This window comes from Panicum hallii, chromosome 3, assembly GCF_002211085.1.
Source record: "Panicum hallii strain FIL2 chromosome 3, PHallii_v3.1, whole genome shotgun sequence".
NCBI lineage: Eukaryota > Viridiplantae > Streptophyta > Magnoliopsida > Poales > Poaceae > Panicum > Panicum hallii.
In genome coordinates, this window is record NC_038044.1 from 13,382,054 (window position 1) to 13,397,409 (window position 15,356).

At 49.5% G+C, this 15,356-nt stretch overlaps 2 protein-coding genes and 1 long non-coding RNA gene across 21 annotated transcripts; 2 read left to right on the plus strand and 1 right to left on the minus strand.

The window, feature by feature from the left end:
- The first annotated feature begins 3,660 nt into the window (after window positions 1–3,660).
- LOC112887591 (zinc finger CCCH domain-containing protein 37-like) lies at window positions 3,661–4,817 on the plus strand. Its single transcript, XM_025953814.1, has one exon. The coding sequence runs from the start codon at window positions 3,669–3,671 to the stop codon at window positions 4,482–4,484; it is 816 nt and encodes a 271-aa protein (XP_025809599.1). The 5' UTR covers window positions 3,661–3,668; the 3' UTR covers window positions 4,485–4,817.
- Window positions 4,818–4,916: 99 nt separating this feature from the next.
- LOC112887589 (pentatricopeptide repeat-containing protein At4g14050, mitochondrial-like) lies at window positions 4,917–11,430 on the minus strand. 19 transcript variants are annotated; one of them, XM_025953804.1, is made up of 6 exons: window positions 8,382–11,429; window positions 7,577–7,911; window positions 6,769–6,922; window positions 6,390–6,478; window positions 6,236–6,292; window positions 4,917–5,240 (listed from the first exon to the last, which is right to left on the minus strand). In XM_025953804.1, exon 1 carries the CDS (start codon window positions 11,354–11,356, stop codon window positions 8,432–8,434), a length of 2,925 nt encoding a protein of 974 aa, XP_025809589.1. In that variant the 5' UTR covers window positions 11,357–11,429; the 3' UTR covers window positions 4,917–5,240; window positions 6,236–6,292; window positions 6,390–6,478; window positions 6,769–6,922; window positions 7,577–7,911; window positions 8,382–8,431. The 19 variants fall into 19 exon arrangements, with proteins under 19 accessions (XP_025809589.1, XP_025809594.1, XP_025809590.1 ...); XM_025953805.1 differs by having other exon boundaries at window positions 4,972–5,243; XM_025953797.1 differs by lacking the exon at window positions 4,917–5,240 and adding an exon at window positions 5,583–5,919.
- A 231-nt stretch (window positions 11,431–11,661) lies between these two features.
- On the plus strand, window positions 11,662–12,872 carry LOC112887272. Its single transcript, XR_003227542.1, has 3 exons — window positions 11,662–11,704; window positions 12,131–12,776; window positions 12,861–12,872. It is a non-coding gene; the product is annotated as an uncharacterized LOC112887272 (long non-coding RNA).
- The last annotated feature ends 2,484 nt before the right edge of the window (window positions 12,873–15,356 follow it).

Here is a 15,356-nt window from a genome sequence, read left to right on the forward strand (position 1 = left end):
ACATCAGCACATAATAAAGTCATGCACTCTTAAACCAAATGATCCATGACTCTGCTGATGGTTGAGAAAACGCAACACAAGGAGCACTATAAAAAAATGCCTTTTCTTCTTCTTCTGAGTGTTTCGCAACTTTATCTTATTACAACCGTCTCACAATTCTGGTATCATCTCAACATTACACTGACTGACTGACAGCAGTATTACTCCAACTGTGTTGTAATGTTATCTGTCATCTCCGATCCTCGAAGCAGCGCGTCGTCTCTTGCGGCGACGCGAGAGGCGTTCCCAGGCCACACGCCAACAGCTAGCCCACGCCGATCGCCCGATCCACAACCTGCGTGGCTGCCGCGGCCACCGCCCCCGCCGCCGCCGGCCGATGTCACCAAGAGGTGCCCGGCCGTGACCATCAATCCATCATCTCGTGTAATCCGATGCGGCAGAGCCGTACGTAACTGCAGGGCGAGCATCATACTTGCTTTCTTTTTCTCGAGTACGCGTGAGAGAGATTAGGATATGGTCCCTCGACGAGTACGCGAGTGCTGAGAGATCCCAGAGGCCACGGCAAGCGCGTGAGCTAATGCGGCGGCCGGCCTTGATCCCGGCAAGCGGAGCATGCGTGCCGTGCCCCGCCCGTGCGTGCGTCCTTACTCCTCCGCACGTGAAACCCCTCGCGCGAGCCGCGAGCCTATCCAGTATCCCCCACCCCGGCCGCGCGTGCTGGCCATTTGGCAGGCGGCGCGGTCTTATCCGATCGTCATCAGCGGACGCAGGCGCCGCGCCGCGACTTGCCCGGCCCGCCGCTGTTTCGCTCCAGTCTGCCGGTCTCGGACCGGCGGCGCCTGAATCGAGCGTTCCGTCGTAACCCCCCCACCCCCGCGGCGCGGACGCGGCAGGCCGTCCGGTCCGTCCTCGAGCCTCATCAAGGACGCGCCGGCAAGTACAGCAGTTTAGACGGCCGCTGTTTTTTTTTCACGCATGGACAGTTAAATCGACAGCTTGTACAACAGTTTAGACAGCTGCTGTCTATTTGGTTGTCTGTAAAATATTTAATCCATTCTTTGATAGGTAAATCATGGTAATCTAATACATAATTTAATCTTTATAGCCATTTTAGTGCTTACATGAGAAAGCATATGATATGTTCAAATAATTCGCATGAGTCTCTTAGAGAAGGATATATATATAATATATATTCATATGAAAAAGTTCTTAGGAATACACCGTATAATCATAAAAGTAATAATTTGATTAACGCATGCAGCTCTAATTTTCCTTTTACCCATAACGCTACTATATATTCTCAACCAAATCATTCTCGAGCTGTCTATGTGTAAGAACGAGTCCGGATTGCCATGTTTCTATTAAGCACTTGTGCAAAGCATAGGTTAGGATTATCATTTGTACTCACTTCCGGTGGTAGGACAATGGTTGCACTCGGATTATCATTCAAATCCAATGAAATTCTAACCAACTCCGTTTCATCTTCAAGTATCATATTATGGAGGATAACACAAGCTTGCATTATATTGATAACATCCTTCCATTTCCATAACCGTGCTGGACGGTTAACGATATTAAAACGAGATTGCAGCTCGCCAAATGCACACTTAACATCCTTCCTTGGTCCTTCTTGGCATCGTGCATATAATTTGTGTTTTTCTGTTTGAGGTTTTGATATTATCTTCACAAAAAGTGCCCACTCTGGATATATTCCATCGGCAAGATAGTACCCTATGACATATTGCGTTCCATTTACATTATAATGCACTCTTGGAGGTTTCTTCTTTTATCGCATCAATGAACAGTGATGACTTGTTCAACACATTAATATTAATATCAGTATAGGCCCCAACCGTAAAAAAGTATACATATACGAAGATCACGTGGATCATTGTAGGAGTTTGTATGTCTCCACGGGTAAACATACCTTTCCAACATTTTCCTAACCTTTTATGCAATTTTTCCATACCCAATGCATACAATCAAGGAAAGCCACGGGACTCATTCGTTGTAGAATTTTCTCTAGTTCATCGTTTCTCGGAGGACAGAGGTACTCGCCACCAAAACATTTAGTTACCCTTCGGCAAATTACCCCGTCGCCCGTCGGTGAAGGAAATCGGAGGAGTAGCTGCGGAAGGTGCGCTTGCTCCGTTCTGCTCCGGCACATGGGCGGCGCGACCGGAACTCATCTGCTCCGCCGCCGCCGCAGCTCTCCCCGTGGCCTTCCGCTTCCGCGCCTCCGCCGTTTTTATCGCCGACGCCGACGAGGATGCCTTCTGGGATTGCGCCGCCTTGGCTCTCCGCTCCTGCAGCGCCTCCGCCCTGAGCAGCTCCTGCGCCGCCGCTGCCGCCCGTTTCTCTTCTTGCCGCATGGTGTGGCTGCTGCCGCTTAGCTAGGGTTGGCTGACAGGGGATTTGGGGGATATTTCAATGGTACTTGGAGGGGGATTTGAGGGGGGAAGAATGGCGCGAGATTTGCCGCGCAAAGGAAAAATCGCCCGCGCGCGTATCGGATCCGCGACGCCGACGACGAACGGCAGCGGGTCGTACAACGGGCGCGAGCACGCGTCGATTCACATCGGAGCACGCGCCCCTGCCATAGTCGAACGAGACGACGGCTGCTCTCTCTTTCTTCAGTAAATAAGGGCCACGTTGGACGATTTGGATGTGGTGGACACAAGTCGACGGCTGCTGTCTCGCCGTTGTACTTGCCCCAAGCAAGAGCAGCGAACCACTGGAGAGTGGCCGGAGAAACTGCTGCTCCGGACGGATGCACGCGGGCTGCGGCGGACGCGACAGGCTCGCTCGTCCAGCCATCCCAACGCAATCCCAGCGATGGGGAAAGGCTCGGACCGCGGGCGGAAAATGTCCGCATGGAAGGCTCGTAAACTCCCGAGTCAGCTGACGCGAACGCCTCGGCGAGGAAACTCACTCATGAGTCGTGACCCAGACCCAGCCAGCAGCATTCAAGGCGCACGGAAGCGCATGCCCTCCTCTTCTGATAAACCAAAGAGATGCCATGTCCAAGTGCCTCCCCTCCCTCGGGGCCGAGCCGACCGACAGTGGCCGTGTGATGCATGCAGCGGTGTACGTGTGCGTGTCCCGTGCCGCGCAGCTGCGGACCAGACCACGCAGCGGCTTACAGCGCATGCAGTTGCAGCTCGACCTCCGCCCTGCCTAGTCGGCTCCCAGAAATGGCGTGGCGAACCCGCCGCGGGTCAGCCGCAAAAGGCTTTAAAGAAACCCAAAGAGGGCAGGCGCGCACACGTCCGGCGCCCGGCCGAGAAAACAAACTTCCGTACGAGACGAGCCGGGGCCGCGACGTGTCGGGCAACATGCAGCCGCGGCCTCATGGGCGCTCCACGTAGCCGCACCGGGCGCCCACGTACCCCCGCCCCGCGCCGCGCCAAACCCACCCGGGCGCCGCCACGCATGAGCTCGGCGACCAACGGAGCCCGCAATACCGCCCATGCCCCCGTGCCATGCCGTCCCGGCCCGGGCTCACCCAGCACAGCAACCCAGCGGCCGCGGAGACCCCGCCCGTCTCCGCTCTCGCGACGCGACCTATAAAACCCCGCGCCACCCGAACCACGCCTGTTACCTCAAGGCACAACCGCGGCAGCTGCTCCCCCCCCCCCCCCCCCCCCCCCCTCGCTCGCTCGGCAGTCATGGTGAGCCGTGAGCACAGCCACAGCTACGAGCAGCTCATGCTCGACCCGGCGACGCTGGGAGGCTCCGCCTGCAGCTGGGCCGAGGCGGCCGCGCTGGAGATCATCCCGCCGCAGCTCCTCGCGGCGCTGGGGGAGTACCTCTCCGCCGGCCACGCCGGGGACGGCGACGCCGCCGAGGCCGAGGCCGATGCGGAGGCGGACGACGAGTTCATGATGTACGAGTTCAAGGTGCGGCGGTGCGTGCGCCCGCGGAGCCACGACTGGACGGCGTGCCCCTACGCGCACCCGGGCGAGGCCGCGCGCCGCCGGGACCCGCGCCGCGTGGCCTACGCGGGGGAGCCCTGCCCGGACTTCCGGCGCCGCCCTGGCGCCGCGTGCCCGCGCGGGAGCGGCTGCCCGTTCGCGCACGGCACCTTCGAGCTGTGGCTCCACCCGTCCCGGTACCGCACCCGCCCCTGCCGCGCGGGCGCCGCCTGCAGGCGCCGCGTCTGCTTCTTCGCGCACGCCGCCGCCGAGCTCCGCGCCGCGTCCAAGGACGACGGGGGCTCGCTGTCGCTCTCGCCCAAGTCGACGCTGGCGTCGCTCTGGGAGTCGCCGCCGGTGTCGCCCGTCGAGGGGCGGATGAGGTGGCTGGACGCCGTCGACGAGGCGTCGGACGCGGACGCGGAGGTGGAGGAGCTCATGCTCGCAATGCGGGAGCTCAGCTTCAGGAAGGCCGCGGCGGCGTCGGCGCTCGTAGCGGCGCCGGTGCTGCCCCCCGTGACGGAGGAGGACGGGCCGGACTTGGGGTGGGTGTCGGAGCTGGTGATGTGAGCATGCATGCCGGCGCCCCTCCCAGCCCAAGATGGATGCCATCTCCGACGAGGCGCCCCTCTCGCACCATTCGGAACAGCTTCATTATTAAGCAATATTATTGTTAATTCTAGCATTTTCTCTAATTGCATCATTCTTCTGTGGATAAACAAAACATGGTGCAAGTATCCATACAGCGATCTTGTAAGCGTGGCGTGTGTTCCCCTCTTCTTTTTGTCGGAGATCTTGGGCGTAGCGTGCGTGCAGGTGCATGTGCATGCCGCCGCCCACGGTTTCTCCGATTACCAAGTGTATGTAGTAGAAACCAAGTACGAAGTGTAATTGGCCAAGTAAGATCACAAGCTGTTTTCGTGATGTATCGCTATATATCACTGCTGTTCATGTACTACTTTCCTTTTTGCACTCGAATGAGGCACTTACATATATAGTAGTATCTTCTTTGTACGTGCTCGGTATGTTTTCTGAGCCCTAGAAAGTGGTTCGAGCCCTGCAGTTGCTGGTATCATGCGGTAAGTTTCTGGAAACTGAAGGCGATTCCCAACATTGTGACGTGTCGCTGCGTCTGTCGAACCGATTCGCCAGTGTCACCATCAGCGAGGGAAGACAGAGTACGAGAAACATCTCCCCCTGGGTTGAGTAAAGGGGAGGACATATCGAGATAAGCCCTAGCCTTTTTGGTCCCGGCCGAGCTCGCACCTTGCAGTAAGCGGCACACAACATAAGACCATCATGCCGTCAGCCAAAGCACCGCGCTCTCTGCTAAAAAAAAGGAGGAATTTTAGGAATCTGGAAAGTCCACATTGCAAGTGTCAATTCACTACAATTTGGCGAGCGAGCTTGTTCCGTTGCTTCTGCTCCTTGGGTTTGTATACAGTCCACCTGCACAATCCATCGGCACAGGCGCAGGTTTCTTCCAGGACCACGGAGGACAAATCGGAAGCTAATCCTGTGACGAGGCGGACAACCGAGCCACGAAAGCGAGGCGCCGTCGGATTACAGCAAAAACACCGGGCGCGCGCTTTGACTCCTCGCCGGGTCGGTAGCGCAACTTGCGTTGCCGCGCCCGCCCGGAGCCCAGAGGCCAGAGGGCCGGGGGGGGGGGGGGGGGGGGCACGTTGGTGCGCCGTGCGCGGCTTCGCAAATTGCCCAGCTTTTCTTCTTCACACCGGGTTCCTCGCCCCCACGCCGCGACCACGGTTTTCGCTCGGCCCCGGAGGCCGAGGGATGCCGTCGCTTTACGCGCGGCCGCGGGTGCGGTGGCGCTCAGGTGGCGGGCTCCCGTTGTTCGGCTGCCAAGTTGAGCTGCAACTTGCGTTTCTTCTTTGTTCTGGGGGGGAGCGGAGTGGTTTCTCTTCTCGGTTTGCTTTCGCTTTCCCCGGTACCGACGCGGCTCGACAGTACTTGGTGGTTGGTGCTTGGTAGGACGAAAGGTTACCTGGGTGACATGCGAGGATCTGAAAACTTCTGAAAAGATGCGAGGATCTGTGGGTGCGGATGTTTCAGTATCTGTTTTTTTTATACAAATATAAAACAGTGACCGGGTTGTAATTTGACAAGCAAAGGCAGCAGCCTAGAACAGTGCGGGATTCAGATCAATACTAAACTCGACAACCAGGTCAGAACACCGAACTGAAATGGACAGGGATAATACCGAACCTAAAGGCCGGGTAACAAACAGAACTTACCGAACAAATTTTAACTCACCACAACTGACACCCAAAGTTCAGTTCGAGTAGCAGGAAGATATATACCTTTATCCATTCATGATGCATAAGACTAATAGATCTTCTCACTGCCATTGACCCTTCCTGACATGGAAATGAAAACATGTCAATTTTAAGATGTGGTTCAGTTCTATCAAGCACAAAGCAAACAAAATTGCTGTAGATGAAGTGTTATCCTCACCTCTAGATGAATGGTGTACTAGTGTGGGCAAATGCAGTAGGAAAAGATGCAAAGAGTTATCCAATTTTCCATTAGCAGCTGCTGTCAGCCTGCAGTCTCACCATTGAAAAAGATAACTAGCAACTCTATGTCGAACCTCTATGGAACATAATAGGCATGGTCTAAAGATTACTGCTACATAAAGATTGTAGAAAAATACAACCAAGCACCACAACATCTTTGGCCAATGCAACTGGAAGTTTATCTAGGATTTCATTTGTCTCTATGCTAAAAAGATGAAGTTACCTAATTGTTCCAGCAAATATGGAAGTTTGTGATATACGACCATGTTAAAGTATGTCAATGCACGCTGAGCTTGGAAAATTTCACACTGGCATACCTAACAAAAATGCAGATGACAGGGTGGCTGGTGGCCGTTGAATTTACCAATGAGGCATTGACAATTTTGATATCATATCGACCTCTACAGCTTGACTACTCCTGCACTGAACCAGCAAAGGTGGAAGCATCAGTTTGTCTCAATCTGCCTGCACCTGCAAGGAAAATAAGCAATAACAACAATTCACAAATGCAACAATTAAAATCATAAAGCTAGGAGAATATTGCATGTAATGAATAAACAGCATTTGCTTAATTAAAAACTTCCACTCTTATGCCATCCACATATGGAAAGCTGGAGCTTCCATGTCTTCAGGTCTACTCAAATTCATGCAACACCGGTTATCAAATTGAAAATTATAAAAATAAAATAACATGACGCAAAAACTCTCAAAACAAAAAGCAACTTTCTAGAGTCTACCTGACAAATCTTATTAGCACGAGCAAAAGTCATACCCTCAAAGAACATATTTCAAGCTGTTATTGCCTATCAGAAGAATAATATGTGTAAGAAAATATGTAAACCACATTGTACATCTACAAGCGAACCTACTAATCAAAAATTTAATTCAGATTCATGTGAATCTGCATCATGCTTCATATACCTAGTCAAAGAAACAAAAGTTGCACCTTCAATATTCTCAGGCTGAGATGATATTTTCTTAAAGAAAAAATAACATAGAAAAGGTGCAGTTGATAGGCAGCAGCAAATGCTTTCCTTTCCCTTGTTCTAATAAAGAATAAAGACAGCTAGCAGAGATACAATTTTTTCATTGAACAAGGCAGATATGCATGGGTATACCGCTGACCTGCTCAGCCTTACTGCCATGAAATTGGCCGGGGAGTGCCATCTGGCTCCTGTCATCATTGGTTATCACCGCCAATAAGGCACCGCACGATGCCATGAGACTGCCTTCAAAACCTTCCCTCAGTCTTCCACCCATTGTCCGTGTGACCGTGTTGCTCCAGCCACCTCCATTCCAGATATTGTCATGGTGGCAGATGGCTTCAACTCCATTCCACAATTGTTGCTCAATACCTCACTGGATTGCCCCTTCCTCTTCCTGTCTTCACAGGTCCTCACGGTCAACTTGACCCCTCCCTCTATCAGAACCTTGCAGTGTTCTTTTTTTGATGCCAGAACCTTGCAGTGTTGACGAAAGGCATCAGAACAAATAAGATTGTATGCTTGTCTTTGATATGTTGCTACACCAACCAAGATAATTGGGCATTATCATGTTGAGTAGGTAAAATTACTATCAACAGGAAGAAAGGACAGACAGATGATCCTAAACAATGGGTGAAAATGGCATAAGTGCGTGCATTCAAAAAAAGAAATAGGCTCCACAGCTATGTACCAAATTTCTCCATACAAGCATGCCTGATTCTAAATTCTAACAAATCCAGCCTCCTATTAACATCATGGCATACATTTCCTGTGGACAAGCACAAATTTTCTACTGTACCAACCCATCATTTAAGTCAAGTTTGTGTAAGTCATTGAGGATATCACATGGCAAAATCCTCTTTGATATATGGGATGACGTGAGGAAAGATTTATATACAGATTGAAATTAAAGGGAAATAAAAACATATGTGAAGAGATTAGGAAACCTGAATGAGGGGATAGTGTGAAGAGGGCCTGTTGGTGGTGGGATAATTTATCACCAAAAATCACCACATGAACAATTTCCATTCCTAAAATGATGGAATCGATTCCCATCCCTAATGTCAATTTCTCTCTTGGTGACGTGGGAAACAAATTTGACGAAAGCGTGACAGTCACCACATATTCTAAGGTTCTTCATTATCTGGATGGGCATGCCCTTGGGTGTAACAAGAAGGCCATAAGCAACAGCAAGCTTCTCACTGTGGTACAGAAGTGAGCTCTCCTTCTGCTCTTCATCTATGTCATGGAGAACAAATTCTGTGTCAGGCACATATCCTGTAGCCTTTAACAAAGTGTACAACTCCCGGAGGGTAGCATGTATATCTTGAATTTGTTCATGTTCCTCATCTCCAGTGACAAATGAGTGCATTCTGTTCTTTATCTGCATCCAGCTACAACCAGGTTCCTTGTTCACACCTTGTTCTTTCATAAGTTTTCGTACCTTCGCAACTTCATCCCACATCCCCTGGGAGGAGTATATATTTGACAACATTACATAATTGCCAGCATTTGATGGCTCAATAGAGAAAAGTTTCTCAGCTGCTCTTCTCCCAATTTCTACGTTCTTGTGGATCTTGCATGCCCCAAGAAGAGCACTCCAGATCACAGCATCCGGCTCAATAGGCATATCATAAATAAACTCTAAAGCTCCTTGCACATCACCAGCTCGCCCAAGAAGGTCCACCATGCAAGCATAGTGCTCCAGCAGAGGAGTTAGTCCATAATCACTGCTCATGGATTTGAAAAACTGACGCCCTTCATCTACCAAACCAGAATGGCTACATGCATGTAAAAGCCCCACAAAAGTGACCTCGTTTGGCAACACTCCTGCAGATTCCATTTGTTGATACATCCTGATGGCTTCTCTTCCAAGGCCATGTTGAGCATAGCCTGTAATAATGGTATTCCATGTAAAAATGTCTTGTTCCTCCATTGAGTCAAAAACCTTAAGGGAATCAGCAGAACCACACTTGAAATACATTGAGATGAGAGCATTAGCCACTATAAGTCCTGAATCCATACCAAGTTTGACAGCAACGGTGTGAATTTGCTGTCCAAGTTTGGAAGCACCAAGATTTCCGCCAATGCCAAGAAGTATCGTTAATATTGGTGAATTGGGTAACTCATGCACCTGAAGCATATTTCTGAACATCTCTGCTGCCTCATTCCCCTGGTCAGCCTGTGCGTATGCAGATATTATAGTAGTCCAAGAAACAACATCTCGACTGGGCATATTGTCAAATGTATCTCTTGCTTCTTCCAACATATTGTTCTGTACAAGTGCAGCAATTAAAGAGTTATATGACACTGTATCTTTAACTGTCATACGATCAAAGATTTGTCTCACAAAACCTATGTTTCTGCACTTGGCATACATAGTAATCAGCGCATTACATACATAGCTATTGAACTGACAGCCGGCCTTTACTGCAAGTGAATGCACCTGCTTTCCTGTCTCAAGAGCTTCAATATTCGAACAAGCAAAGAAGGTGCTGGTCAAACTAGACAGACTAGGTAACATCCCATTCCGGTGGAGCACCTGGAGCAAAACCAAAGCTTGTTCACTCCTCCCATTTTGTGCATATCCTGCAATCATCCCAGCCCAAGATATTGTATTTCTAAAAGGCATCCTGTTAAAAAGCCCTTCTGCCTCATCAACCATTTCATTCTGCATGTACCCAGTAATCATGGCATTCCAGGATACAATATTAGGCTCGGGGATCTGATCGAATAAAATCCTCGCATCGTTAATCCTTCCACATTGAGCAAGGCCTGTGAGCATTGCAGTTCGACTAGGAACAGACTTAATAGGATCTCTTTGGTAGACAGCAACAGCATCATCTATTCGTCCACCCTGAGATAGTGAAGCGATCATGGTTGACCATGTGTACTCATTCCTCTCTGTCATACCTTCAAAGAATTTTACTGCAGTGTCAAGCATACTCACACCCCTAGTGTATGCATTAAGTATGGCAGTGCTGATTACCACATCCCTCTCAAAACCAGCCTTATGAACAAAAGCATGGATACTCTCTAGAATGTTGAGATTACCAAGATTACTTATAGCTGAAAGCACAGAGACAAGGTTTGGTTGCTCTGGTGACATTCCTTCATAGTGCATCATACGAAATATGTCCCAAGCCTTACCATGCTGCTCAATCAGAACATACCCAGAAATCATCACCGTCCAAGAAACCATGTTGCGTTCTGGCATCTGTTCAAACAGATTCTTTGCATCCACCATCTGTCGGCTATGGCAGTACCCAGTAAGCATCGTGTTCCACGAAGATACATCCCTGCTCGGCATTGCGTCGAACATCCTGCGAGCAAGGGTGATGTCCCCGTTCTGGACATAGCATGTGACCATGGCGTTCCACGCTACGGTGTTCCGCAGGGGCATTTCATCGAACACCCTGCGAGCGTCGCGCACGCGCCCGGCGCGCGCGTAGCCCGACAGCAGGATGGTGCCCGTGCGCAGGTTCCCGCCGGAGATCGTGTCGGCGAGCGACCTCGCCGCGTCGGGCATCCCGTTGTTGCAGTAGGCAAATATCATGGAGTTCCAGGCGATGATGTCGCGGAAGGGCATGGCGTCGAACACCTCCCTGGCCTCGCTCAAGCGGCCGAGGCGGCCGAGCTCTCGGATGCGGGCGCTTTGCGCGGAGGTGCCGGAAGACCGCGGGACGAGCCACGCTGGGATCGGCGCCGCGGCTCTGGCGGTGGCGGATGAGAGGAAGCGGCGGAGGTGCTGTCGGTGAGGCATTGGGGGCTTGCTCCATTTGATCGGAAGAAACACCATAGGAGTGGGTGCTGCGGGGATGAGTAGTAGTAGCCGGCGGCCAAAGTTCGAGCACCTGTTACGGGGGGCTGCGGGCCGCCATAGGATCTCCGGCCGCAGAGCACCGTACAGCGGGCAGCTCATATCGATCAGGCGGCCAGCCGCCCACGCGCGCCGCCTCTCTTCCAGGGTCCGGATGCCGGCCGGGGTGTCTGTGTCATGGGCCTTTGTTATTAGACCTGTCATTCCGATCCGAGGTTTCCCAAGTTATTTATGGTATGTTTGGTTGGGGGAACGAGGGGGAGCAGAGTGGAGCAGTTCCATTTTTGTAGGTATTTGGTTGGAGGACGGTGGAGCGGAGCGGAGCGGAAGCGCTCCCGCGTAGGAATATTAGGTGAAGATTCGGAACGAGCTCGCTCCGTGAAAACGAGCGGACGCGAGCGCTGGAGTCCCGCTGCCCGTCACCGCCCGCTCGTCTCCCCCCGCACGCAGGTGAGCGCCGCCGCCCCTGGAGCCCCCCCGTCGCGCGCCCAGGCGGATTTGTCGCGCCGGCCTGGAGCCCCCCACCACCCCCGGCGCGCGCCGCGGTGGATCTGCCGCCGGCCGGCCTGGAGCCCCCCCCCCCCCCCGCCGCGCCTGGAGCCCCCCTCGCGCCGCCGCCGGAGCCCGCGCCCGCGCCTGGAGCCCCCCTCGCCGCCGCCGGCGGAGCACCCCCCCCCCCCCCGGCGCGCCGCCAGAGCCCCCCCCCCCCCCCCGGCGCGCCGCTGGAGCCCCTGCAGCGCCCCCCCCCCCCAAGCGCCCTGTCCTGGTTGTGCTGCTCATAGATGTTTGCTGATAGATAGCTTGCTGTATTTTTTTTCTGATCCAAAGCTTGCATTATGTGTGCACAGTCTTGATCTTTGTCTCTGATTTTGGCAGCTCGCAGGAGAAATTTGGAAGGCAGCGTGCACGCCTCGGAAGGTAGAACGTTATGTCTTACTGAATATATGCTTTGTGTGATTACTTGTTATGCCTTAAAAATTTATTGATTTTATCTTGTTTCTGTATAATTTAGATGGATAAGAAGCAGCAACTTTTCATTTACACAGCTGCAGCGTATACGTTACTTTCGATGATGGCCATGATTATTCAATCTAGAAAAAGAAAACGGCGTGAACCTGTAGAACCAATTACCTATGCTCCAATTGAGGAGAGGGATAGAATGAGAATTGAGTATCTGAATAATAAGATATGGAAGAATGATGTAACTTGTGTCAATATGCTTAGACTTAATAGAGCATCTTTTTTCCGATTTTGTAAGCTTTTTAGGGATCGGGGCCTTTTGCAAGACACCATACATTTGTGTGTTGAGCAGCAGGTTGCAATGTTTTTAAACACAGTAGGTCACAATATTCGAAATAGGTTAGTTGGCACCAATTTTGATAGGTCCGGTGAAACTGTTAGTCGGTATTTCAACAAAGTAATGCACGCTATTGGAGAGCTACGAAACGACTTCATTACACCACCGTCGACATCAACTCCAGCTAAAATTGCAGGAAACCCAAGATGGGATCCTTACTTTAAGGTGTGAGGCCTATCTCCCCTTCATTTTAAGGGTGGAGTTCATATTGTAATTTCTGATATTATTTCCATTCTAATTGTATAATAGGATTGTATTGGAAGCTATCGTGGTTTTCGAGTTTCGTGGCTGAGAACTTCTAGCTTATGGGTCATTGTTTGTGTCATGGCGGCTGCTGCCCTTATGTTTGTTAGTTTAGTTATTTCGGTTGATTTGAACTCATGTATGCGTTATTTCGGTTGAGTTGAACTCATGTATGTGTTATTTCGGATGATTTGAACTCATGTATGTGTAATTTCGGTTGATTTGAACTCATGTATGTTTTATTTCGGATGATTTGAACTCGTGTATGTGTAATTTCGGTTGATTTGAACTCATGTATGTTTTATTTCGGTTGATTTGAACTCATGTATGTGTTATTTTGATTGATTTAAAATCATGTATGTCATGATTTTTATTATGTTATGTTCAAACTCAGTTAATTATATTGCATATTATGTTACGTTGAAACTCAGTTAATTATATTGCATATTATGTCATGTTGCAACTTAGTTTATATTCTATTTCTTGTGTATGGTGGTAACCTCACCCCCAATAAAGGAGGAGGTAACCTCACTCTCCTGACTCTCCAACCAAACACAGAATGGAACGGTTCCACTCTAGCGCACTCTCCAACCAAACAGAAAATGGAACGGCTCCGTTCTTCTTACCAAACGTAGAATGGAACGGCTCCATTCTCAGAAACTGGAATGGAACGGTTCCATTCAACACGGCTCCTCAACCAAACACTACCTTACTGGGCTTCCCCTCTTTCTCACCCAAAAATCGATTTTAAACCGATCCATTAAGGACTAATACTAGACAAGCCAGCCCATTTGACCCATGTGTAAGGGTCCGTTTGGTGGGGCTTTGGCTTAGCTTAAAACAGCTTTGCTCTAGCTTTATTGCTAAAGCTGCTTTTACGGTAAAGCTAAAACTAATCAAAACTGTTTGGATAAAAAATGGCTTCTCTTATATTTTTGCAAATAAACACCTGTGTTATCACGTATTAACAACAAGTTTGTTCCAGGTTCTGCTAGCTTGTTCCTGGTTCTGCTAGCTTGTTCCAAACATGAGTAGTTATAAAGGAATTTGTGCTAGCTTGTTCCAGCAAGTATAAAGGAATTTGTGCCACCTTGTTCCAAACATGAGTAGCAGAATGGTTTTGCTAGCTTGTTCCAGCAACACATTATAAAGGAATTTGTGCCAGGCCAAGTATAAAGCCCAAGTATGAGTAGTTATTTGTGCCATGTCAAGTATACTAGTAATCTGAGCCCAAACAAAAATACTTACAAACAGTCTAGTCCAAATAAGATTATACCATTAAAAGCAATGACTACAAAGCAAATTTATGATGATCTAGCCAAATAAATTGCCCTCGCAAGGTCATCCCGAAATCTGTCCATGCTTCGAGTGCTAGAATGTGGAGTTGATGTATCCGATGCACTTTGAGAAGGTTAATATCTAGCATATCTCTGCGGTATAGTAGGCACATAATCAACATTCTTGTCACACTTGCGGAAATCTTTATCCGTTGCACTGTTCTCACGAATGAAATTGTGTAGACACATGGAAGCCGCTATAATCATCATTTGCTTCTCGAGTGGGTAAGACGGCATCTTAAGAAGGATCCTCCACTTCATTTTCCACACACCAAAAGTCCGTTCAACCACGCTGCGGATGCGAGCATGCAAATTATTAAAAAGCTCTTGCTCACCACTAGGTGCCGGTCCTCTTCTCCAATCGGGAACATGGTACCTCTATCCTTTGTAAGGAGCCAAGTATCCGGGACGGTTTGGATATCCTGCATCGACAAGGTAGTATTTTCCTACAACAAATATATCAAAAAATTATTAGTACCATTAGATATTCAGCTATATATAACAGTCAATAGTTACGAGAGCATTTTGCAGTTCATACCTAAAGGGGGATGAGGGAAATTTTCCCTATCTTGCTCCAAAGCATGAAAGAGCACATTAGTGTCATGCATAGACCCGGGCTGTTCAATAGATGCATATGTGAACCTCAAGTCAAAATCAATCACAGCCATAACATTTTGAGTTGGTTTTCCACTTCTACCAATGAATCGGATGAGATCTTTTGGAGGTGGTGTTGCTGAAATATGAGTGCCATCCAATGCACCAATACAATCTTTGAAATACGGCATCATCCTACTATCACTATTGATCCCAGTATGTGTAGTAGAGAAGTTCAGATCAAGTGGTTTTATGTACTCTTTAGCTATAGCCACTACACAATTCAATACCTCTTCAAATTTTCTACTCATAGTCTCCTTTGAATGCTTGAATACATTTGTCAATCCACTAAAAGACCATCCTTGATCAAAAATTGTTAAAAACAGAGCAAGTAATTCCATTGAGCTCATATGAATAGAAGATTGAAGGCCATAGCTAGTTACCAGCAAATTATGCAACTTCTAAAACAATGTAGCATCCATTCTAAACATCTTATGACTACCTCCTATCCTCAACACATCCATCATCCAACTATAGCCACTTTGACCAAATATTCTAGGCTCATTCTTGT

Coding starts and splice junctions, on each gene's coding strand:
- LOC112887591 (XM_025953814.1), top strand. CDS start 3,669: ATGGTGAGCCGTGAGCACAGCCACAGCTACGAGCAGCTCATGCTCGAC.
- LOC112887589 (XM_025953809.1), bottom strand. CDS start 11,356: ATGAGCTGCCCGCTGTACGGTGCTCTGCGGCCGGAGATCCTATGGCGG.